This window comes from Macaca mulatta, chromosome 2 (genome assembly GCF_049350105.2).
Source record: "Macaca mulatta isolate MMU2019108-1 chromosome 2, T2T-MMU8v2.0, whole genome shotgun sequence".
Taxonomy (NCBI): Eukaryota; Metazoa; Chordata; class Mammalia; order Primates; family Cercopithecidae; genus Macaca; species Macaca mulatta.
In genome coordinates, this window is record NC_133407.1 from 121,953,899 (window position 1) to 121,979,837 (window position 25,939).

Here is a 25,939-nt window from a genome sequence, read left to right on the forward strand (position 1 = left end):
AAGGGGGCGGGGGCACGGATGATCCACACCTAAAGATGAAGGAAGGCTTTCCAGAAGAGGTCATTCCTACACTGAGACTTGAGGGGTGAGTAGAAGGTACCCTGGCTGAGAGGCAGTGGCCAGTGCTCTGGGCAGAGCAGCTTGAGAAGATATATCCTGGCTTTACCCAGATATACCCTTCCAACCACAGCATACAGTCTAGGTGGAATAGAGTAGTCCTAATAGAGGACATTCACAGGGTAACCCCGTAAGAGAGGGACACATAGAGCACTAGAAATGTACAGAGGAAAGAAAGAGGGAGGGAGAGAGAGAGTCCTGGAATAGAGTAGTCCTAATAGAGGACATTCACAGGGTAACCCCGTAAGAGAGGGACACATAGAGCACTAGAAATGTACAGAGGAAAGAAAGAGGGAGGGAGAGAGAGAGTCCTGGCTAATGGAGCAGAACATCTGGGCTGAGTCTGGGCCAGATGGAAAATGCTGAGGGAATGGGGACAGGCCAGTGTTTAGGGGCCATGGTAGGCAAATCTCAGTGTGCAGAGAGATCCCACACACTGTGGGAGATAAAGCCAGAAAGGTAGGTTAAAGCCAGAGGTTGGTTGAACACTAGGTTTATAAGTTTGGTCTTGATTTGGCAAGGAAGTGGGGAACCAGTAAAGGCTTCTAAGCAAAGGAGTAGATGTTTAGGATTGAAGTGTGTTGCCCGAGTCTGGGGAAGGAGGGGATTATTATTTGGCACATGATAGTCATGCAGTTTATTTGACAGTAAATCACAGTTCAGTGGGAAGAAATTGTCCTTTCTCCAATTCCCTAACCCCTAAGTGAAAAAGGCTATTTCACAGTCCTCAGTTTATCAGTAAGAAATCCAGTGTGTTCCATCTGTTCACAGCTATTTCCCCTATTCCTAAAACAATGTATAGCACATAGTAGCATACAGTAGATATTGCTGAATAATGATTTTGTGGGGAATTCCGTGTCACTGTCAGTCTTTTAGAATGACATTATACACATTAGAGAATTATTTTTCATGCTCCTTCTCAAAGTTGATGTGAATGATTTTCACTTAATTTCCTTTTAAGTTTCTTTATGTTCGAGTTACTTTGGAAATACTAAAAGCACTTTATATTAACATGAATTATAGAAGAGGTACAAAGTCCCAGTGTTGGTAATGAAAGTCTATGTGTTTCTGCTGCACCCAGATCTTCCAGATGGTTTGTCACACTGGGGTAGTTAGAACAAATGTGAATGGAGCCAGTTTTGTATTTGGTCATCACATGTTTTCTTCTGAGTTGATGCTATTGACACTTTACATATTGAGTCAGTAAACAAATAGCTAGTAAATTGTTTTTTTCCCTGATCTCTTAACTCAAAATGTACTATAAAACATATCCAAATGATATTGTCTGCCAAGCTCTTGACATGTGAATTCCAAACAAGGTCATTTTGACATATGGAGAGTATTTCTACTGAATCCCTCATGCCTCACCAGTCTGCCTGGAATGTAATTAATGCTAGGCAGAAGTGAAATTCCACAGTGCATTTGGAGGATTGCTGTTTGCTTTCAAGGATCTGGAGTGGCTTCATTTACTCACTGCAATGAGGGGAAATGGCAAATTACAGATGTTGCTTTTTACAGGAAATGTAAATTTTGATAATTTCTTAATGCAGTGAATTTTAAAGAACTTCCTTTCTCATTGTCTTCTTAAAAGGGGGAAACATTTTCATGATAAATGAACACAAAAAGAGGATGGATTTTTTTTCCCCCAGTAAACAGGCACTCGGTGACTTTCCACAATAGAACCATGTTGTTGCTGTACACTGGCTTTTGTTTCTAGTATATATTTAAGGCTAATCACTTTTTTGTTGATGAAAGCTATAATTCCAGATGGGATAAATAGTACTTGGAGCAACATTAAATACTGTTCTCAGCTGACTTTAGAACATGTTTTGAGTTTTGGGCTTGGGCTGTGGTCTGGTGCGTATATTGAATTCTTGGCTTAGACCAGCTAGATTACATATCTTAGATTTTCCAGTTTTGAAAAATATACATTTTCACAGTAATAATTTTTTTTTTTTTTTTTTTTTGAGACGGAGTCTCGCTCTGTCGCCCAGGCTGGAGTGCAGTGGCCGGATCTCAGCTCACTGCAAGCTCCGCCTCCCGGGTTCGGGCCATTCTCCTGTCTCAGCCTCCTGAGTAGCTGGGACTACAGGCGCCCGCCACCTCGCCCGGCTAGTTTTTTGTATTTTTTAGTAGAGACGGGGTTTCACTGTGTTAGCCAGGATGGTCTCGATCTCCTGACCTAGTGATCCGCCCGTCTCGGCTTCCCAAAGTGCTGGGATTACAGGCTTGAGCCACCGCGCCCGGCCAGTAATAATTTTTAAAATAAACTTTACATTTTAGAATAATTTTAGATTTACATAGAAATTGCAGTGGGCTGGTGCAGTGATTCATGCTTGTATTCCCAGTACTTTGGGAGGTCGAGATGGGTGGCTTTCGTGAGCCAAGAGTTTGAGACCGGCCTGGGTGAGATGGCAAATACCTTGTCACTAAAAAACAAAACAAAAAAAAACCCACACACCAGAAATTAGCCAGGCCTCGGGCAGGCGTGGTGGCTTACACCCGTAATCCCAGCACTTTGAGAGGCTGAGGTAGGCGATCACCTGAGATCGGGAGTTCGAGACCAGCCTGACCAACATGGAGAAACCCGCATCTCTACTAAAAATACAAAATTAGCCGGGCATGGTGGCGCATGCCTATAATCTTAACTACTCGGGAGGCTGAGGCAGGAGAATTGCTTGAACCCAGGAGGTGGAGGTTGCGGTGAGCCGAGATCTCACCATTGCACTCCAGCCTGGGCAACAAGAGTGAAACTCTGCCTAAAAAAAAAAAAAAAAAAAAAAAACAATTTAGCCAGGCGTGATGGCCCATGCTTGTAGTCCCAGCTATTCGGGAGGCTGAGGTGGGAGGATCACTTGAGCCCAGGAGGTTAAGGTTGCAGTGAGCCGTGACTGTGCCACTGCGTTCCAGCCTGGGCAACAGAGTGCGACCCTATCTCAAAAAACAAACAGAACTAAACAAAAGAAGTTGCAGTGATAGTACAGAAAATTGCCATATACTTCTCATCCAGTTTCTCCTAATGTTAATATTCTATACAACCATGGCACATTTATCAAAACTAGAAGTGAATATTAGTAATGTTACTATTAACTATGGGCTTTATTCAGATTTTACCAGTTTTTCTGCTAATGTACTTTTCCAGGGTCCAATCTAGAATCCCACATTGCATTTAGTTTGTGTTTATTTTATTTATTTATTGGTAATTACGTTTTTTAAAAAGGTTATAGACTATAAGGATTTCATTTACAGGAATAACATCTTCAGCATATGGCCCTTTCCTGATATGTCTGACTAATGGGTTTCTAAAATGTCTTTGCAGAGATTGCCTTACAACAGGTTTCCATGTTCTTCCGATCAGAACCAAAGTGGGAGGTGGTGGAACCTTTGAAAGACATAGGTGAGACATTGGCACGCTCATTCTGTTAAAAAGACAGATCACAGAACTGGATCCTTAGTCATGCTTTCTGATACATATCCCAAGAACATGCTTAAATGCAGGTGACTTCTTTTTCTTTTTGCATCCCAACTGCTTGAGGATACAGCTGTTAACTTTTAATACTTAATGAACCTTGGTTAAAGCCTCATCAAAGGATTTGGATGGTAATAACTTTCAGAAACACCATTCCTTCTTCATCTATTTTTTTCACTAAATCTAAACTGAAGTGCTAGTTTCCTGCCATTTCCGTGAAAATTTTCTTCATTTACCGTTTCTTTTTAAGTATAGCCTTTGCTATGTCAATGTTATTAAATGGTTCTTTTACTTGTGCCTATGTAACTGCGAATAATATTGCCAAACTTAATTTTTCTTGATTACATAGTGAAACATATCAATTGTTGCAAAAATTGTGCAGCTCTAAGCACGTTTTTGCTTTTATGGCAGGTTGGAGAATAAGGAAGAAATATTTCTTGATGAAGATTAAAAATCAGCCAAAGGAACGGCTAGTGTTAAGCTGGGTAAGCTAGCTTTTTGCTTCAGTCTTGTTCAGTGACTTTAGATGGGTTAATGAAAGCAGATTTGACAAGGGAATTACAAAATTGTACTGTGCTCTTAAGTGATGATGTAAAGGCTTCCTTGGTCCTTTTCAAAGAAAAGTCATTTTAAATCGTTTTCCTGTGCATTTGGTTATATAAATTCTATTATATTTGGTCAACTAGTAAACATTTGGAAAGAAATAGGAACAGTTTAAAATGATTCTGGAATCTCTTTAGGGTTTACAGTTTTGGAGTTTACTCCAAAAAAAGACGACTTGTGTCATTACTTTATCTCTTTGACTTTGAGAGTTTTAGTGATACATTTGGTTAATGGTATTAGATAAGATGACAGTTAAGTCTGGTATTTTTTACACACTGCTTTTCCAGAAAGGTCTTGAGGCAGCCAGACTTATTGTGGTTTTCATCTTTGGTTTCCAGTCATATTTTGGATAATAAAATTAAAGGGAAAGACAAGGAATTTTTCTTTTGGTGACCAAGCAGTACCCTGATATTCCTTTTCATGTTTTCAGGCTGACCTTGGCCCGGACAAGTATTTGTCAGATAAAGATTTTCAGTGTCTAATCAAACTTCTGCCTTCCTGTTTGGTGAGTATGTCTTTCTAGTATTCTCAGTGCTGATGACAGAGTCACAGTATTTTTTCTGGGTGAACATGGACAGAAGAGCTGGAAAAGAGAATGGGGAAATACAGTGGATTTCAGTTCAGTCTGAAATTGTACAGGGCTAATCTCATAGATCATAGGCCATTTGAAATGGCATTCATGACATCTACACAACCCATGAAACGTAGTAATTTAAACATAGACTTTGTATTTTAAACAAGATCAGAGTAGGGAAGCAGCCACTTCTCCCAGCCTCGTTCTTGGTGAAGGTGTTTGTATCAGTGGAACTGAAAGATACTCTTCCTAACCTGAGAAAACAGAACTAATAAGGATTTAGATAAGCTGGGTGAAGAAAAGGCAAAATCGCCATTTTTCTATCTGAGTTGCTACCCTCACAGGCTAACAAGTTGACCTTTAGGAATACACAGTATAATTTATGCTATTACACAGCTCTAATCTAGGGCCTTCAGTGCAAAGAACCACATTGATATATTTCAAAATATGTGCAGAATGTCTTCAGCAAAGACTAATCTGGCCAGGAAATTGAGTTAACATTGACATTCTTTATCTTGTCTGCATGAAGATGTAGTTCCCTGGAATGAATCACTAGCGAACTGAACACAATTACGCTGACTTGTGCACTTGGTTTGACAAGTTTGTTTTTGGCCATATAGTGTCTTGTCAAGCTAGCAAAACCAAGCTATTAATGAGGTGCAATGTGAAGCCAAAAGACACTTTGGTCTTAGAGCTTGATTGGTTGTGTGACACAGGCTGTCAGGAGCTAGTTCTAAATTTCTTTTTTTTTTTTTTTTTTCAAGATGGAGTCTCTGTCTGTCACCCAGGCTGGAGTGCGGTGGTGCAGTCTCAGCTCACTGCAACCTCCACCTCCTGGGTTCAAGCGATTCTCCTGCCTCAGCCTCCTGAGTAGCTGGGATTACAGGCGCGTGCCACCACACCCAGCTAATTTTTGTATTTTTAGTAGAGACAGGGTGTCACCATGTTGGCCAGGCTGGTCTCGAACTCCTGACCTCATGATCCGCCTGCCTCAGCCTCCCAAAGTGCTGGGATTACAAGTGTGAGCCACAGCACCTGGCCCTAAATTTCTTTTACTAGATGTGCTTCTTTTAAAAAAGATAGCACATATAAATGGTTATTAATTGTAGCAAAGTCAGAAGACAGATAAGCAAAAACAAGAAAATAAAACTTACTTGTAATCCCAATCAACCAGAAGTATGAACCTGTCATGCACGTCCGTGTGAAGAGACCACCAAACAGGCTTTGTGTGAGCAACATGGCTGTTTATTTCACCTGGGTGCAGGTGGGCTGAGTCCGAAAAGAGAGTCAGCAAAGGGAGATAAGGGTGGGGCTGTTTTATAGAATTTGGGTAGGTAAAGGAAAATTACAGTCAAAGGGGGGTTGTTCTCTGGCAGGCAGGAGTGGGGGTCACAAGGTGCTCAGTCGGGGAGCTTTTTGAGCCGGGATGAGCCAGGAAAAGGAATTTCACAAGATAATATCCTCGCTTAAGGCAAGGACCGGCCATTTTCACTTCTTTTGTGGTGGAATGTCATCCGTTAAGGCGAGGCAGGGCATTTGCACTTCTTTTGTGATTCTTCAGTTACTTCAGGCCATCTGGGCCTATACATGCAAGTCACAGGGGATGCGATGGTTTGGCTTGGGCTCAGAGGCCTGACAGAACCAAAATGTTCAGTTGTTACTTTTTAAGAATTTTTGTGATAAAAAAAGTAAATTATATATGTAGTGCTTTAAAACCTGATTTTTTTTCATTAATGATGTACCATGAGCATCTTTAGTTGTCAAACCATGAGCATCTTTGGTTGTCAATAAATATAGCATCATTATTATGGGCTGTATAGAATTATCATTGGCTATACCTTAGTTTACTCAATCTTCCATTGACATTTAGATCACCTCCAGCTTTTTGCTCTTATTTTTTAAAAAAGAAAAAAGCCATAGTGAACAATTTGTGCTAAACATTATACCCATCCTTAATTTCTTAAGATAAATACCTGTAATTAATAACCAGTGTGTAAGGAGATAATTGTGAGACTACATATTCTGTTCTTTATCAAGCCCACTAGCATTTTAGCATTTAATGTGATTTTCTAACTGTATTATTTCTTCTGTATTTATTTATTAGTTGGCATTCTACTCTAAAGAGCTTCTCTTCTCCCTGTTTAAAAAATTTGTATGAGTATGTACTCAAGGATTTTTATTCTACCCATTGTGTTTCTTTTTGGGGTGTTGAAAATGTTCTATAATTAGATTGTATGATAGTTACATAACTGAATATACTGAAAATCATTGACTTGTACAGTTTAAATGTGTGAATAGTAATGGCATGTGAATTATATCTCAACAAAGCTGTTAAAAAGTCAGCAGCAACCATTCTGATGTGATGATCAGGAGAACTTCATGATCAATTACTGTATTTTCCTGGGTGTACCTTTCTACCTGCCAACCTACTGCATGCCAGCCTCCAAAATCCCTGCATAGCTCAGCTCCCATGGGTTTAAATTTTCATGATATTCCTTTGAGCTAATGAGCATTGTAATACCTGTCTAGACCCAGTTTGTTTCATGTAACCAGAATTCCAGGGAAAAAGCACTTTCCTTTCACACATTAAATAATTTGTCTTTTCTCCACCCTAGTTGCTTAATGTCAGTTTCCTCATCTGAGGAGGACACTGTGAATCTTTATGTTGCAGAATTCTATAGAAGGGTAGGAAGATTCATGCCAGCTACTGTGGAAAGGGCTGAGATTCCAGAAGATGCTACTTTTGCCTGTTTTCTGGCTATCATGCTTCTTGGCTTGGCACCCAAACAGTAGTGCGGAATGTTAGGCAAAGCTGTGAGCGAAGACACATTGATCCTGGTCTCCATTTGGCAGTTCTGAGATTTGGCTATATTCTTTACTGACTTACAGAGACAGGATATTAACACTGTTATCCTCAAAACTTGGACATTCTCTGTCTTCCACCACACTTTTGCCTGAGCCGTGAGAGTGCACACACCAAAGAGGACCCCTTCACTTGTAGAGTTTACCACATCCATTATCTGTTTCCTGTTTTCCTTTGTTCCTACAGTTTATGTCCCTTCCTCCATCTGAAGAAGGAGGAACTAGCTGGTCACCGAATGACTTGAAAATGCCATGTGTTCAGGGAATATCACTACATTCATATGCAACTGCACCACCACAGTAGTACTTGACTCTGCATAACCAGATTCTGGATTTAGAAGGACCTAGATCCTGATACAAATCAATGTGAATTTCTTTTTTGTTTTGACAGCACCCTTACATCTATCGAGTTACCTTTGCCACAGCTAATGAATCCTCAGCGTTGCTAATTAGGATGTTTAATGAGAAGGGAACGTTGAAGGATCTGATCTACAAGGTACCTGTGCAAGTTCATGGTCATAAGGAATTCTCAAGTTCCTTTAGAACCTGTTATTGATACTTAGTCTCTAAGACTCCAGAGGCTAGGCCCTGAGGATTTGATGTTAGTTTCGATTTTATTTGGAATTTACTTTTATTCATGCAATAAAAACTCTACCTAGTTTGGTTAAAGACCATTCCTTTTCCCACGTGAGGAAAGGTTGAACATTTAATAATTATGTCCATTACATTGCAAGCTGCTCTCTTAGGTCAGTTTTTAAGTTTGTGTTTTGCACTTAACAAAGCAGTACTGAAGAATTCGAACAATATGCAAGACTTTGGGGTCTGCTAAGGGTAAGACCAGGCACATCTTCACTGGGCTAGAGAAGGGATGGAATCTGGGTCAGCCTCTTTCTATCAACAACACAGACTGTTGTATTTTAAAAACTCACATCTTGCAGCTGGCCATCTCTGGCACCCCTAGCCTCTGTAGAATCCTGCCTGGTCAGGGAGTCTGTGTGCAGATATTGGCCCCTCTACTGCTTTCTTATGTGTTCTTTGTTCTTTTCCAAAGGCAAAACCAAAAGACCCATTTCTAAAGAAGTACTGCAACCCTAAGAAGATTCAGGGCCTGGAACTCCAGCAAATAAAAACATATGGACGGCAAATATTAGAGGTAAGAGGTACTTTTGTTTAAGTTGCATTCAAATTTCATCCAAAATTGCATTATTCACCTGGAAAAGTTCTTAAGTCATATCCAAAATCACTTAAGTTGTCTGATTACTTATAAACTGATTGCATTGTCATATTTTGCCTCAACAAGCAAATATTTGAGACTAAGGCAACAGTCACTTAGGTCTACAAAATTCTTAAAGCTTTAGCTATTGCAATTTAGTGTCTGAGTTTTAAGAACTTTACTGTGTGGATACCAACTTTTATATTATCTTTGGTTGCTATTTATCCCTGTGCCAAGATTTTTTATTTTGTTATGTCGTATACATAGCCATATGGCTCCCTTGCAGAAGTATAACCAACAGTAAGAAGCCTTTCCAACATCACCCTCTAGATCAGTATTCTCCAAGCTTCTGGGATTATGCAACCTTATCAGTAATAACCAATTTAATATCCCAATGTTATGTCTATTTAACTATAAATTATATGTGTGTACTACTACACACATACATGTATGTGTATGTGTGTATATATATTATATTTTTTTGGATGGAGAGAGCATACTAGTAATATATTTTGTATATTATAAGTTAAAAAAATAATATTTTTAAAAACAACTAGGAAGAGAAGTTGTAATATTTTCTTCTAGTCCTTAGTGAATTACTCTGGGCACCCCAGTTGGCTATCACTGCTCTAGTTCACCAGGACATTGCAGGGCTATATCTAGGCATCTCCCTTACTGGATAAGCCACTGATTATTTACATGGCAGCTAAAAGATTTACTGCTTTTTCTGGGATCCTGTTGTGTGTTCCTATTAATAAACAGCTAAATATATTTGGAGGAGAGACTGAACTAGAGATGTTTTCTAGTTCAACCCCTTTTTCTGAATTACTGGCAGAAGCACTTATATGATAGCCTCACTCATCTATGCAGGAGGATCAAGACTTTGCCCTGAAGAGAGCTGGCCGATTGGAATCAGAAAGTGCTTAAAGCAGAGCCTTTTGGCGTCAGAGTTATTAATTCCAAGCATATGCAGGCTGATTCTCTATTCTTTTGGGGAAAGAAAGAACTGATGTTGCATCTCACAGCCTCAAAACTGGAAAGTATTCAGCTTCACTTCCTTTTCCAAACAAATGGGTAGAGGTGCCATTTTTCTTCAGGAATCTTCCCAGTGACCTGTTTGGTTTTGCTTCAAAATATATTGACTAAAAAACAAAGTTTAACTTGTCTTATATCTGAATGAGTTGGGGGGAAAATGTAACTTTCCCATATGCTTTAATAGGTACTGAAGTTTCTTCATGACAAGGGATTCCCTTATGGGCATCTTCACGCCTCCAACGTGATGCTCGATGGGGACACTTGCCGGCTGCTAGACCTTGAGAATTCCTTATTGGGCCTGCCTGCCTTCTACCGATCTTATTTTTCACAATTCAGGAAAATCAATGTAAGTTGCTAAAGTATTGAAATAGCACGTTCAGTTTTAGGTGTCAGTTACCCCATGATCTGCTCATGTAGGAAATATGCACCAAGTAGTGAAAGGTACAGTTGGGACAGTCCTTGCCCATCAGCCCTCAGAGCTTTGCTGAATCTCTGGGAGGCTGAGTTGAAATGGCGGTTGGGTAAGCAGGGAGGTGGACTCACTGATTGGAAAACTGTGGAGGGTCGGACCAAGACCTTTGGGATACCTCATGAGGTTTTACAAAAGGCTTTGGAGTTGTATTTACATTACCAATGAGGAGCAGGGCTGTCCCTGGGCTTTGTTTCTCAGAGGAGGCTTGGGGCAGGAGCATGGGGGTCCACAAAGCCAAAGTGAAGGGTGAACGCACTGCTGCTGTTTCTTCCACAGACATTGGAAAGTGTGGATGTCCACTGCTTTGGCCACTTACTGTATGAAATGACTTATGGACGACCACCAGACTCGGTGCCTGTGGACTCCTTCCCTCCTGCTCCGTCCATGGCTGTGGGTCAGTATGGGGTTGGGAAGGGTCTTCTGGGCCCTGGTAGTGTGCAGAGCCACTCATCCCCTTTCCAGAGTCCAGGAAAGACCCAGAGGAAGTTGCTGTCCTCCACAGCCAGAAATTCTTACCCAATTTAAAAGTAGACCAAATTTGAGTAGTTTATTTAAATACACTTCTGTGAAAATTCAGGTGGCTTGTCCATTTGTCAGGCTATCTGAAATTTCTGGGAACTTTTCGTAAAATGCTTTAGAGCTTTGGAAGCAGAAGAATGTAAAGAGAAGTATGGCCTGCATGAGTGTGATGCAGAAGCCAGAGCCAGGCAACTTGAAACAGGTTTCGAGGACTCAGGCAGGCGTCAGACATCAGATCAAGGCTGAAGTGAGACTTGTAAGAAACAAGAGAGGCCAGGCATGGTGGCTCACACCTGTAATCCCAGCACTTTGGAAGGCTGAGGCGGGTGGATCATATGAGGTCAGGAGTTCGAGACCAGCCTGGCCAACATAATGAAATCCCATCTCTACTAAAAATACAGAAATTAGTTGGGCATGGAGGTGTATGCCTGTAATCCCAGCTTTTTGGGAGACTGAGGCACGAGAATTGCTTGAACCCTCCTCTTGGGAGGTGGAGGTTGCAGTGAGCCGAGATTGTGCCAGTGCACTCCAGCCTGGGCGACACAGCAAGACTCTGCCTTGAACAAAAACAAAACAAGCAAGCCATAGACCGGAAGCCTAGTAGATAAGAGCCTAGCAGGCCCAGACCTAGGGCAGGCAGGCAGGAATGCAGACACCCAGACAAATTGGATCCAGGAGCTCTTACAGCATTGCTTGCGGGGGCCAAGGGGAGCTGGAGGACAAGTGAGAGCACCTTTAGGAAGGAGGGATGCAGGAACTGGTACAGACTCATCCAGGACCCTTTCATCCCCTCCACAGCCAGGCTGGCACTCACAGCTGGAGCAGAGAGAGGGGAAGGCAGGGTAGCTCTTGGACCCCTGTGCCTTGGAGATACACAAGTCCACCCTTCACCAAGCGTTACTGTGTCAAAAGAGGCAATTCAAGAGAACAGGCCCTGGGACTATTGTGTTGAATTTGAACCTCTGAAGCTGAACAGTGACCTGTGGGTAGAAAAATCTGGCTGCTCCTGTTAATAGCATCCAAGATGTTGGATGATGAGATATCAACAATTGGCATTTTGTGTGCTGGTTTTGATGAAAAGCAGGCAAGCAGCAAAATGTCTTTCAAGTTCAGAATTTTACTTCTGTGTAGTGTTTACATCTCTTTCAAGAGAACAAACACTTTTATGAATGGTATCTTGAATCCTTCCTCCAATTATCTTTGAAATATGTTTAGCTTTCTGTCAGCATGTAGTTGCTAAACCATTTCTTTTGAGTCATCAGTAATGCCAATGTTGCCAACATTCCCCCACCCCACGTATGCCATCTGTCTGTGTGTGAAGAGTTTTGACACTGTCCTGATCAGCCCGCAGACAGTTATTGCAAAGTGGTGTCAAACTTTTCATCAGCAAGTGGATTTGCCAGCGTGTTCTGTGGAACTAAAATGTGTATCTGTTCATTTCAAGTGGCCGTGTTGGAGTCTACGCTGTCTTGTGAAGCCTGTAAAAATGGCATGCCTACCGTCTCCCGGCTCTTACAGATGCCGTAAGTCAATCATATGCGTTGGTTGTAATCTTGATAACTATGTTGAACACCAGACCACTGTGTCCAAGCACCTGGTACTGTAGTAAAGACTCTTGCCGTCCCTGCAGAGTTGGCGTGGCCTGCTTGCTGATGGGCACTTGCAGCATGATGTCTTGACCCTTTGTTTGTGACCTCTCTGCTCTCCTGGTCTGATGGCTGTCCTTTAACATCTGTGTCATTTTCACGTGTATCTCCTCACTCAATGTTAGCATTGTGTGTACGTACATTAGCATTGGGTGTGTGTACATGTCGCAACCCCCAGCTTAGGAAATACTGAAGGAGGGCCCTCTCAAGTGGCTCTGTTCTGACCCTGCATCAGCAAACCAGTTGGCCCCCAGCTGTGCATAGTTCACAAGTCACAGGGCCTTGAAGGGTCTGCCCTCCAGGAGGAGGGTAACGTGTCTCTGAGCACCCATGCTTTTGCTTGTGAATTTACTGACTGGGTACTATTTATTAAACTCTAGCACGTACCAGGCACTGTTCTAAGGTCTTGGAGCTCAGAAGACATTTTCTCTGAAACTGGGTTATGCATAGATAACCAGGGCAGCTGAAATAGTGCTTTGGGACCTTCCCTTCAGTTGCATTTTCTGTTCTTTCATGGAAAGGCAGCAGAGTGGTTAAGAAGGGTGTGCTTGGGGTCAGACAGACCTGGAGGTGGATTCCAGCTTCACCACTTCTACCTGGGTGACCTTGGACAAGTTTCTTAACCTTTGGAAGTAGAGTTTTGTGAACTGTGAAATGGGAATGATAATAACAGTTCCCACCTCAGAAGGTAGTTGGGAGGATTTAATAAGGTGATTCCCAGTAGGGACCCGGCACTTAATATGTGTTCATTAAGTGTTAGTTATGCTTACTGCTGAACCAGCTGATCTTTTTTGAACATCACACACCATGCAGTGTATCTGGTGCTTTGTCTGCATCAGCTTATTGTATAACAGATATACTCTGGAAACAATAATATGGGGAAACAAGGCAGGGGGGACGGCTTGAAATGCATGCAGCCAGAGTTCAGAGAAGGCAGAGATAACTTCAGGTTCCTGGTTCATTCTTTCCACAAGTGTTTACAGAGGGCCTTTTGGAGGCCAGCTGCTGTCCTAGGCACTGTAATGAAAAGAGGAAACCAAGCCCCTGCACCGTGGATGTGACATTCTACTGTTCCACAGACACTGAAGCATCTGTTGCCAAACCAACAACCATTAATAATAATGTAATAATGTGGGCCGGGCAGTGGCTCACACCTGTAATCCCAGTACTTTGGGAGGCTGAGGCAGGTGGATCACTTGAGGTCAGGAGTTCGAGACCATCCTGGCCAACGTGTGGTGAAACCCTGTCTCTACTAAGAAAATATAAAAAATTAGCTGGGTGTGGTGGCACACTCCTGATATCCCAGCTGCTCAGGAGACTGAGGCAGAAGAATCACTTGAACTGGGGAGGTAGAGGTTGCAGTGAGCCAAGATCTCACCACTGCACTCCAGCCTGGGCGACAGAGCGAGACTCCTTCTCAAAACAAAACAAACAATGTGCATGTGGAAAAACAGACCCAGTTTGGAAAACAACTTTCACACAAACTTTTCTAGCAAAATGCACTTGTACTTAGGAAATAGCCTGTGTACAGGTTAATTTACTCTAGTTTGCGTTTACATTCCCCATTCCAAAGTTCTTACATCTTTCTCCAGTCTTCCAGTCCTTAAGTGAATCCAAACATTTTTTCTTCACCTAAGTCTTTCTACCATGTGGGCTTCAGCCATGAAAAGAACTCTTGGACAGGTGTAAACCATGTTCAATTAAAATGTGTCCTCTGGAAGTAAACAGATGTGTGGCTGAGGGAGAGACAGGGCCCTGAGGAGCCCTGTGGGGAAAGCTAATCCTGTCATTTCTGCTTGTGATGAAGTTCCCATCTTTAAAAAAGAGTAATGTAGGACGGGCGCGGTGGCTCAAGCCTGTAATCCCAGCACTTTGGGAGGCCGAGATGGGCGGATCACGAGGTCAGGAGATCGAGACCATCCTGGCTAACACGGTGAAACCCCGTCTCTACTAAGAAATACAAAAAATAGCCGGGCGAGGTGGCAGCGCCTGTAGTCCCAGCTACTCGGGAGGCTGAGGCAGGAGAATGGCGTGAACCCGGGAGGCGGAGCTTGCAGTGAGCTGAGATCCGGCCACTGCACTCCAGCCTGGGCAATAGAGCGAGACTCTGTCTCAAAAAAAAAAAAAAAGAGTAATGTAGCTGGGCGCGTTGGCTCACACCTGTAATCCCAGCAGTTTGGGAGGCTGAGGCGGGTGGATCACTTGAGCTCAGGAGTTGAAGACCAGCTTGGCCAACATGGCAAAACCCTCTCTCTACAAAAAATACAACAACAACAAAATTAGCTAGGCATGGTGCTGTGCACCACGTAATAATCCCAGCTACTTGGAAGGCTGAGGTAGTAGAATCGCTTGAGCCTAGGAATTTGAATTTGCAGTGAGCCGTGAATGCGCACTGCACTCCAGCCTAGATGACAGAGTGAGACCCTGTCTCAAAAATAAAACAAAGTGAGGGGTGGGCATGGTGGCTCACGCCTGTAATCCCAGCACTTTAGGAGGCCAAGGCGGGCGGATCACGAGGTCAGGAGATCGAGACCATCCTGGCTAACACGGTGAAACCCTGTCTCTACTAAAAATACAAAAAATTAGCCGGGTGTGGTGACGGGCGGCTGTAGTCCCAGCTACCCAGGAGGCGGAGCTTGCTTTGGAGCGTGCCACTGCACTCCAGCCTGGGCGACAGAGCGAGACTCCATCTCAAAAAAATAAAATAAAAGAAATAATAAAACAAAGTAGGGGTGCAGGATATTCAGCCAGACATACTGGCACATGCCTATAGTTCTAGCTACTCAGGAGGCCAAGGTGGGAGGATTGATTGAGCCCAGGACTTCCAGGGCAGCCTGAACAACATAACAAAACTCCATCTCTTTAAAAAGTAGGGGAGGGGCAGGAGGCATATTCAAAGAAAGACTCACTTATAGCTGTTTGGGTGCTACCCAAGCAACCATTTCTATTCTTTGACCTGTTTTACCCAGCAGTTCAGAGTTGTTCATGCTTTCCCTCTTTCCCTCTCTCCCTCTCTCCCTCTCTTCCTCTCTGCGTCTCTCCCTCTCTCCTCTCCCCTCCCCTCCGCTCCCCTCTACTCCCCTCCCCTCTTTTCTTTCCCTCCCACTCCCCCTTCCCTTCTTTCTCCCCCTCCTTCTTTTTGAGAGTCTTGCTGTGTTATGCAGGCTGGTCTTAAACTCCTGAGCTCAAATGGTCCTCCCACCTCTAGCTCTGGAGTAGCTGGGACTACAGGCGCATGCCACTGTGCCCAGTCACCCAGTTCATGCTATTGTTTTTTTCTCTTCTTTTCATTTTTTTTTTTTTTTTAAGGTAAAGTCTCGTTCTGTTGCCCAGGCTGGAGTGCAGTGGCGTGATCTTGGCTCACTGCAACCTCCGCCTCCCGGGTTCAAGTGATTCTCTTGCCTCAGCTTCCCGAGTAGCTGGAACTACAGGTGCACACCACCATACCTGGCTAATTTTTGTATTTTTGGTAGAAACAGGGTTTCACCATGTTGTCCAGGCTGATCTTGAACTCCTGACCTCAGGTGATCCGCCTGCCTCAGCCTCCCAAAGTACTGAGATTACAGGTGTGAGCCACTGTACCTGGCTCATGCTATTGTTTTTAATAATATACTTTTTTTTTGGTCACATGGGTAATTTTTAAATCATTTTTTATTATTTTTATTTTTAACTTTTAGGTTTGTGGGTACATGCAGAAGTTTGCTACATAGGTAAACACATGTCATGGGGGTTTGTTGTACATACTTCATCATCCAGCTATTTTTTTTTTTTTTTTTTTTTTGAGACGGAGTCTCGCTCTGTCACCCGGGCTGGAGTGCAGTGGCCGGATCTCAGCTCACTGCAAGCTCCGCCTCCCGGGTTTACGCCATTCTCCTGCCTCAGCCTCCCGAGTAGCTGGGACTACAGGCGCCCGCCACCTCGCCCGGCTAGCTTTTTGTATTTTTTAGTAGAGACGGGGTTTCACCGTGTTAGCCAGGATGGTCTCGATCTCCTGACCTTGTGATCCGCCCGTCTCAGCCTCCCAAAGTGCTGGGATTACAGGCTTGAGCCACCGCGCCCGGCTTCATCATCCAGCTATTAAGCCCAGTACACAATAGTTATTATTTCTGCTCCTCTCCCCACCCCTCCCCCTAAGTAGACCCAGTGTCTGTTTAAATTTACTTTTTTGTAATAACATACCTTTTATTTTTTATTTTTGAGACGGAGTCTTGCTCTGTTGCCCAAGCTGGAGTGCAGTGGTGCAATCTTGGCTCACTGCAGCCTCTGCCTCCTGGGTTCCAGGGATTCTCCTGCCTTAGCCTCCCAAGTAGCTGGGACTATAGGCATGCACCACCACACCTGGCTAATTTTTGTATTTTTAGTAGAGATGGGGTTTCACCACACTGCCCACTCTGGTCTCGAACTCCTGACCTCAAGTGATCCCCCTGCCTCAGCCTCACAGAGTGCTGGGATTACAAGACATGAACCACCATGCCTGGCCAGTAACATATTTTTGAAGAGAGAATTGATTTACTTCAAAAGCTACTGCTTTTTAAAATGAAGTATGAGAAATACTTAGAAGAAAATTACTTTCCTGTTAAGATTCCAATCAGGACAGTTCCTTTCTACTTGAACATTTTTATGTTACTGAACTCTAGAATAAATTTTATCCTCTTCTGAGGCAAGAAAAATAGCAGAAAACTATTCTATTTAGAAATATCTACTGCATATATTATTTGCGATATTTTTGCAAATTAGCATTCGCAAAAGTAATTTCTTAAAAATGCAATATTGCCCATAGCAGGGAAACCCCCTGTAATACACAGCTGTCCCAGATACCCTAGTAACACAGTGGGAAGGGGGTCACAATGGGTAACTTGCAAACCCCTTTGCATTTGTTAGTGAACATGGAATGGTGGATGGGGCCGGGGGCTGCAGGATGTGGTGCAGGGAAGGGAGACCTCATGGGCTAAAAGTGTCTTAATCTGCTTTAATCCTAGTCTGAGAGTGCACCTGGTTCAAGAAAGATTTTTGTTTGTTTCTTTTCTTTACAGATTATTCAGCGATGTTTTACTAACCACTTCTGAAAAACCACAGTTTAAGGTAAAGACAATTATATTGTTTTTTGGTTTGTGACATAACTAAGTTGACTTTGAAAGTTAGCTGTATTTTTAGCCAAAAAAAGAAAAGATATATAATAGGGAACGTTTGGAAACAATCTAAATGTCCTACAGTTAGGGGCTAGGTTAATAATTTATGGTACATCTATTTGATAATATAATTAAAAGTGAAATTGATAAAGACATTGTTGTAATATGGAAAATGATTTAGATTTGTTCTTAGGTATAAAAAAATAAGATATGTATAAAACAACATACCTATCTAGAAACAAGCCTGGAAGGAGGTCTTCTCCTGGGAAGCAGTGGTATTATGTGTCATGGAAAGAGAGTGGGCTTTGGAAACCAAAAAAACAGAATGATATCTTACTTTGTTCTTATAATATTAGCTGTAGATAACAGCTAATATTCTGTTTTTTTGATATCTAAAAGTAAGATATCTACAGCAGGGTTTTCCAGCCACGGCATTTGACATTTTGGGCCAGATGATTCTTTGTTGTGGGGGTTGCCTGTGCATGGTAGAATGTGAAGCAGCATCCCTGACCTCACCACTAGATTCCAGCAATACTCCTTGCCCCCTTTCCCGCACTGTGACAACCAAAAATGTCTCCAGACATTGCTAAATGTCTCCTGGGGGGTGGTATACAAAATTGCTCCCAGTTGAGAGCTACTGACCTGTGGGCAAGCACTTAATCTTTGAGTCTGCACGTACTCATGTGTACAGTTGGTGAGTAATATATGTCTGTTGTCATTAGACAACTGAAGCCATCTACAGAAACTCCTTGTTTGGGCCATGGCTCTTGGCAGTGCTCACTGTGAGTGCAATTTGGGTGGGAGGATAAAAGGTAATTCTCCCTCTCCTTTCTATATTCCAAAAGAACATGTAATACTGTTAGGATGAAAATAAATTTAGAAAACAAAAGAAAAGAAAGAAAGAAAACCAAGGGTTAGGCCGGGCGCGGTGGCTCAAGCCTGTAATCCCAGCACTTTGGGAGGCCGAGACGGGCGGATCACGAGGTCAGGAGATCGAGACCATCCTGGCTGACACGGTGAAACCCCGTCTCTACTAAAAAAAATACAAAAACTTAGCCGGGCGAGGTGGCGGGCGCCTGTAGTCCCAGCTACTCGGGAGGCTGAGGCAGGAGAATGGCGTAAACCCGGGAGGCGGAGCTTGCAGTGAGCTGAGATCCGGCCAGTGCACTCCAGCCTGGGCGACAGAGCAAGACTTCGTCTCAAAGAAAACCAAGGGTTAGAAGATTGTGTCAGTGCGAGAGGTGCTTTCCTCTGTTCTGTTTTGAAAGTTAGAGGAATTCTGACAGTAATAGCTTCTTTGGATCTGCAGTAGGAGAGAAAAAACATTTAAATTATTATCTTCTTCACTGAAACATCTTAGGAAATTTCTTCAGCCTTGTCAGTAAATATATTCTCCTCCAACCCTGACAGTCCGGCCTCTAGGATTCAGGAATTAGTATTAGACCTCGCTCTTCCCCTAAGCCAGAGAGCCTATGCAGCAAAGATAGTAAGATTTTAAAATCCAACATTAATTATTGTATGTACACTGACTTTCTGGAAAGATATACAGGAGACTGGTAACATTGGTTTCCTCCATGGATGTAGGTAGGAGACTTTTCACTGTGTATGTGCCCTTTTATACCTTTGGGATTTTAAACTATGTGACTGTATTACCTACTGACAGCTTTTTTTTTTTTTTTGAAATTTTTACAGAATAATGAAGACAGAAAGTTCAACATGATCTGGGGATCTTATTTTCCAGGACTGGACTGCTCATGGTTTAAAAAGCTAATAAATTAAGAAATGGCCCAGGCGCGGTGGCTCATGCCTGTAATCCCAGCACTTTGGGAGGCTGAGGCAGGTGGATCATTTGAGGTCAGGAGTTCCAGATCAGTCTGGCCAACATGGCAAAACCCCATCTCCACTAAAAATACAAAAATTAGCCAGCCTTAGTGGCAGGTGCCTGTAATCCCAGCTACTTGGGAGGCTAAAGCAGGAGAATTGCTTGGACCCGGGAGGCAGAGGTTGCAGTGAACTGAGATCACACTACTACACTCCAGCCTGGGTAACAAAGTGAGACTCTGTCTCAAAAAAAAAGAAATGATGGAGGCAGAGGTTGCAGTGAGCTGAGATCATGCCACTGCACTCCAGCCTGGGGAACAGAGTGAGACTCTGTCTCAAAAAAAACAAGAAAGAAATGATAGGCTCAGAAACAAACTGGGCTGTTAGGAATGTCTCCCAACAGGGAAAGCCGGAAAGTTTACTCTTGTAAAATTCAGAACATAAATCTCTCACAAAGAAAATATCTATGAAGTTATAAAATAATAACTGGTTGGATTCGTGTATGTTCCAATAAGCTTTATATAATTTAAAAAAAATTTTTTTTTCTTTTGAGACAGAGTCTCACTCTTGTCGCCCAGGCTGGAGTACAATGGCGTGATCTCGGCTCACTTCAACCTCCACCTCCCAGGTTCAAGCAATTCTGCTTCAGCCTCCCGAGCAGCTGGGATTACAAGCATGTGCCACCACACCTAGCTAATTTTTGTATTTTTAGTAGAGATGGGGTTTCATCATGTTGGTCAGGCTGGTCTTGAACTCCTGACCTCAGGTGATCCAACCACCTTGGCCTCCCAAAGTACTGGGATTACAGGCATAAGCCACTGTACCCAGCCAATTTTTTTAATTTTTTTTTTTTTTTTTTTTTTTTTTTTTTTTTTGAGACGGAGTCTCGCTCTGTCGCCCAGGCTGGAGTGCAGTGGCTGGATCTCAGCTCACTGCAAGCTCCGCCTCCCGGGTTCACGTCATTCTCCGGCCTCAGCCTCCCGAGTAGCTGGGACTACAGGCGCCCGCCACCTCGCCCGGCTAGTTTTTTGTATTTCTTAATAGAGACGGGGTTTCACCGTGTTAGTCAGGATGGTTTCGATCTCCTGACCTTGTGATCCGCCCGTCTCGGCCTCCCAAAGTGCTGGGATTACAGGCTTGAGCCACCGCGCCCAGCCAATTTTTTTAATTTTTAATTTTAATGTTATTTTTTTTTTTTTTTTGAGGTAGGCGATTTTTTGCTGCCAGGCTGGAGTGCAGTGGTGCAATGACAGGGCTTAGTGCAGCCTCAATCTCCTGGGCTCAGGTGATCCTCCTGCCTCAGCCTGTTGAGTAGCTGGGACAACAGGCATATGCCACCACACCCTGCTCATTTTTTAATTTTTTGTAGAGACAGGGTCTCACTATGTTGCCCAGGATAGTCTTGAACTCTTGGCCCCAAGTGGCCTCCCAAAGTGCTGCGATTACAGGTGCGAGCCACTGTGCCTGACCTAATTTTAAAATTTTTAATTTTTATAAAAAATACAATATAAAATTTACTCTCTGAACCATTTTTAAGTGTACAGTTTAGTGGTGTTAACCATCTTCACATTGTTGTATAACAGATCTCTAGAGCTTGCAACCTGAAACTCTATACCTGTAGAATAATAACTCTCCATTTCTCCCTCCTCACAGCTCCTGGCAATCACTATTGTACTTTGTTTCTATGATCTTGACTACTCTAGAAACCTTATATAAGTATTTATCCTTTGTGAATCATTTATTTCACTTAGCATAATGTCCTCAATCATCATCTATATTGTAGCATGTGACAATATTTCCTTTTTTTTAAGGCTGAATAATATTCCATTGTACGTATATGCCACACTTTGTTTATCCGTTCATCTGTTGATGAACATTTAGGCTGCTTTTATCTCTTGTCTATCATGAATAATGCTACAGTTTACATGAGTGTGCAAGTATCTTTTTGAGATCCTGCTTTTGATTCTTTTGGATATATACCCAGAAGTGGAATTCCTCATGTTCCATTTTGTAGTTTTTTGAGGCACCTCCATACTGTTTTCCATAGCAGCTCTACTACTCTACATTTCTACCAGCAGTGTACAAGGGTTTCAGTCGCTCCACATTCTCACCAATACTTATTATTTTAATAGTGGCTATCCTAATGGGTGTAAGGTGATGTCTCATTGTGGTTTTGATTTACATTTCTCTAATGACTAAAGACATTGAGTGTCTTTTCATATGTTTGTTGGCCATTTGTATATTTTCTTTAGAGAAATGTCTATGTCTTTTGCCTCTTTTTAATTGGGTTACTTATATTTTGTTGTTGAGTTGTTGGAGTTCCTTTATATATTCTGGATATTAACCCCTTATCAGACCTATGATTTGCAAATACTATGTCCCATTCCTTGAGTTGTCTTTTTACTCTGTTGTTCTTTGTTGCACCAATGTTTTATTTATTTATTTATTTTTCTTTTTTTTCTTTTGGAGATAGGGTCTTGCTCTGTTGCTTAGGCTGGAGTGCAGCAGCACAATCTCAGCTCACTGCAACCTCCACCCTCCCAGGTTCAAGCAATTTTCCTGCCTCAGCCTCCCGAGTAGATTACAGGCATGCACCACCACACCTGGCTAATTTTTGTATCTTTAGTAGAGATGGGGTTTTGCCATGTTGGCCAGATTGGTCTCGAACTTCTGACCTCAAGTGATCCACCCACCTCGGCCTCCCAAAGTGTTGGGATTACAGGTGTGAGCCACCGTGCCCAGCTGCACCAAAGTTTTAAATTGATGAAGTTTAATTATTTTTTCTTTTATTGCCTGGGCTTTTGGTGGCATATCCAAGAAATCACTGCCAAATCCAGTGTCATGAAGCTTTTCCCCTGTGTCTTTTCTTTTAGGAGTTTTATAGTTTTAGGTATTCTATTTAGGTTTTGAATTCATTTTGAGTTAATTTTTGTTTATGGTGTAAGGTAAGGGTCCAACTTCATTCTTTTGTATGTGGATATCCAATTTTCCCAGCACCATTATTGAATATACTGTCCTTTCCCCCATTGTATGTTCTTGGAACCCTTGTCAAAGATTATTTGACCATATCCACAAAGGTTTATTTCTGGGCTCTCTCTTCTTTTCCATTGGTCTATGTATCTGCCTGCATGTCAGTACCACACTGTTTTAATTATTGTAGCTATGTAATAGGTTTCAAAATCAGGAAACATGAGGCCTTCAACTTTGTTTTTCTTTTTCAGATTGTTTTGGCAATTTACAGCCCTTGAGAATCACTTGAATTACTTGAAACATATCATGTTTATTTATGTTTTAGTTTATGTGTTCATTGCTAAAAAATGCTAGAGAAGTGAGTGTGTTAGGGATACCAGAAGTGGCTGGGGTAGGATTTGAATGGACAGCTTTAACTGATTTTATTCCAAATGGCTCTTGATAACCACCTGCTCCTTCATTTACTCCAGGACTTGGGAGTATCTCCAGTCACCTGTTTCAATGGATGATGTACTTTTCTCTCCTTTCAGATCCCTACAAAGTTAAAAGAGGCATTGAGAATTGCCAAAGAATGTATAGAGAAGAGACTCATTGAAGAACAGAAACAGGTAAATTGATAACAGTTCCCCTTTACCTTTTAGTGTCCCCATCTTCTGCCGTGGTTTTTATAGTGATTGACATTTGACTGTTCACTCCACAAATATTTTAAGCATACTTACTTTCAGCCAGCCTTTAGGCTGAATGCTGCCCCGCAGAGCTGAATACTTGACAGTCCTGCCCTCAGTCCTGCTTAGTCTATGTGGGAAACAAACATGTCCAGGAAGGGCAGTCTGGGTTTCTGATCAGGGCATGCTGGCTGGTGGTAGTTGGGGGCATGCATGGTCCATGCTATCTCACCACATTCTTCTTCTGTAAAAGAGGGGAAGGCAGGAAGGCATCAGGGGCATGAGAAAGGATCTCTTCCTCTGACATACTCCTCTACCTGGCATCCAGACCTGAGCCAGGAAGTAGACAGCCTGAGCAAGGAAAGGTTTTTTATCCCAATAAAATGTGGTTTGCCAAAACATGTTGGAGAAGATTTTCATTAGGAAGCTGCCTTCTGTGGGATATGCTTATATCTTATGCTCTCTTAAAGATTCACCAGCATCGAAGACTGACAAGAGCTCAGTCACACCATGGATCTGAGGAGGAAAGAAAGAAAAGAAAGATTTTAGCTCGAAAGGTAAGTCTGGTGTCTCTCTGCATTCCCTCCATGAGTTCTTGAGTACATGTGAAGAAAGCTCTAGGTTAATGGTGCCCATTTAATGACAGATGGCTGTGCTATATCTCCTTGAAAGCTAAGACTATTTCCATACGACTGGGGTGCAGCTTTTTTTGGAAAAGAAAAAAAGCCATATGATAATCAGCAGAGAAATGGCCCATGTAGTTTCCTAGCTTGCTGGGCAGATCATGGCATAATGTATGTAATTGGAGGAAACAATTGGCCTGAGCTAGTAAAGTCAGCATTTGTTGTTTAATTTCCCCCTTTAGTTTTGACTGGGGCTTCTTCACTGTATTAAGTTATGGGGCTAAGTATGACCTTGTCTGTAGCTAGTTTAATGGTATGCCTGAAAAATATTTTTACTCTGACTTCCAGCTTCACTGTGTTTATTCTTTGCTTTCCTCTCCCTCCTCCCCCTTTTCTTTTATTCTTAAAGAAGTCAAAACGATCTGCTCTTGAAAATAGTGGGGAGCATTCAGCGAAGTACAACAACTCCAATAATTCAGGTAACTGGCTATAGATGATAATGGGACCCAGGACCCAGAGGTCAGGGTCAGTAGTCTCTAGTTGGTCAAGAGGTCTTGAGTTCTGCTGGCCAGAAACTGGGCAATGTAGTAATGACTACAGAGAACAAAATAACTCTGTCTCTAATGAAGGATTGCAACAGCATTCATAGGCTTACAGCACTCAAATGCTAGAAGGGACTTCTGAGGTAATTGGGTAGCTCACCTTCTTCACTGATGGCAGAATTTGATCAACTAAAGACACAGGAGCATTAGCCATGGGAGGAAAACAGACCTGACTTAAAATGTAAGGCCTCCTGTTTTTTAGTAGAGCCTGCATGAACAGAAATGACCTTAAATCCTGCCTGCTGCTCTGGACCCCATGTGATGGGAGGATGTGCCTTCCTGTGTGAATTAAGGAAAGGACTCGACGGTGTGTGGGGATGGCAAGAAACCGAGATGGTACAAAGAGCACCATCCTGAGTTGGCCGTCCTTGCTGCCACTCCCAGCTGTCCCTCACCCAGCTCTGCTGGCTTTGGGCCATAATGTCCCATCTTTGGAAATCAGAGCCAGATTGAATGATCCCTGGGGGCCTTCCAGTTTTTCTAATTTATGAATCTGTAAAGTAGAGCCCACATAGAGAAGGGAGGGTTTCACCCTAGTGACCAAGCAGTTTTGGCTTAGCCCTGGAGGGCCATGGGAAGGGGAGATTTTTGGGTTGGGGAAAACCTGCTTATATTTTAGGCAGAGGAAGGACAGAGCAGAGAGGGGGAATTTGAAGATGCAAAAGAGACGGTGACTGGCAGGGGTGCCAGGGGGGTAGAAAGCCAAGGGTTAGCATCCAAAGCCCAGCTCTCGTGTCAGCTTTGAGGAAACCCATGCATCTCTTCCTAGCAGTAGGATTTGGTGGGGACAGGGAGGAAATTGGGGGTATTCACAGGTCATGCCTCAGTCTTCTCAGTGAAGTCAGGGAGGAGAATGTCTGCCTGGGGCGTGAGGAGAAAAGTGTACAAGATGATTAGGCTGCAGCCCTGAGGGCTGGATGAGCCACAGCTGGAGAATGCAAGTGGCGCGGCCAGAGCTGGAGATTGGGAGCCCTGAATAGAGAAAGTCCATAGACTCCAGAAGGAGAGTGAGAGTCACATTGACACCACTGCAGAGTCCAGACTGGAGAAGGGCTCAGGGAGAGCTGCAAAGGAGAGGAAGGAGGGGAGGTCCCAAAGAGGACCAGTGCAGGCTCCTCGGGGGTGAATGCTGTTGTGGCTGGCGGGTAATTTCAGAATTGGAAGCCTATTTTCTCCATGGTTGATGGGAGGGTCACGGACCAGTCATGGTCGTTACTATGCTGAGACTCATGACTCCAAACAGCAGTCATTCTGTCCAGTGGCTAATTTTTTATAGAGCAGAGAAAGCCTGACAGTGTGCTCTCTACCTTCTAAGACCCTGCCTGCCTGCAAAGCTGTGTCACGTGCAGCCAGGTGGGACTCAAGGACTTCAGGATACCCCAGTGCCCTCAGGAGTTTAGGAAAATGAAGTAGCAGTTGATGGATATATACAGATAATTCCCAAACCCTACTGGAATCAGGCAGTCAAGCTTCTCCCCATTAAAGTTCATTAGCACTACAAACAGTATAAAGACAGCATGCATTGAGTTTTACCCCCTTTTTCAGTGAAACACCCTCATATTTTAGAGGGAACTGAGGGAATATTGCAAGTAGAAAAGTATTAAGCTGGAGGGAGGTGT

At 42.9% G+C, this 25,939-nt stretch overlaps 1 protein-coding gene across 16 annotated transcripts in view; it reads left to right on the forward strand.

Moving 5' to 3' along the window:
- The window catches only part of PXK (PX domain containing serine/threonine kinase like), a 99,222-nt gene that overhangs the window by 57,549 nt on the left and 15,734 nt on the right, over positions 1-25,939 (forward strand). For 15 of the 16 annotated variants that reach the window (XM_015130610.3, XM_015130611.3, XM_015130606.3 and 12 more), the window contains 12 exons: positions 3,437-3,514; positions 3,998-4,071; positions 4,620-4,694; positions 8,017-8,121; positions 8,677-8,778; positions 10,058-10,219; positions 10,622-10,739; positions 12,309-12,387; positions 17,544-17,592; positions 22,961-23,038; positions 23,566-23,652; positions 24,128-24,197. In XM_015130610.3, the coding sequence (XP_014986096.1) occupies positions 3,437-3,514; positions 3,998-4,071; positions 4,620-4,694; positions 8,017-8,121; positions 8,677-8,778; positions 10,058-10,219; positions 10,622-10,739; positions 12,309-12,387; positions 17,544-17,592; positions 22,961-23,038; positions 23,566-23,652; positions 24,128-24,197 (1,077 nt within the window). The remainder of the gene's footprint in view (positions 1-3,436; positions 3,515-3,997; positions 4,072-4,619; positions 4,695-8,016; positions 8,122-8,676; positions 8,779-10,057; positions 10,220-10,621; positions 10,740-12,308; positions 12,388-17,543; positions 17,593-22,960; positions 23,039-23,565; positions 23,653-24,127; positions 24,198-25,939) is intronic. The other variant, XM_028844294.2, reaches the window with a different exon arrangement.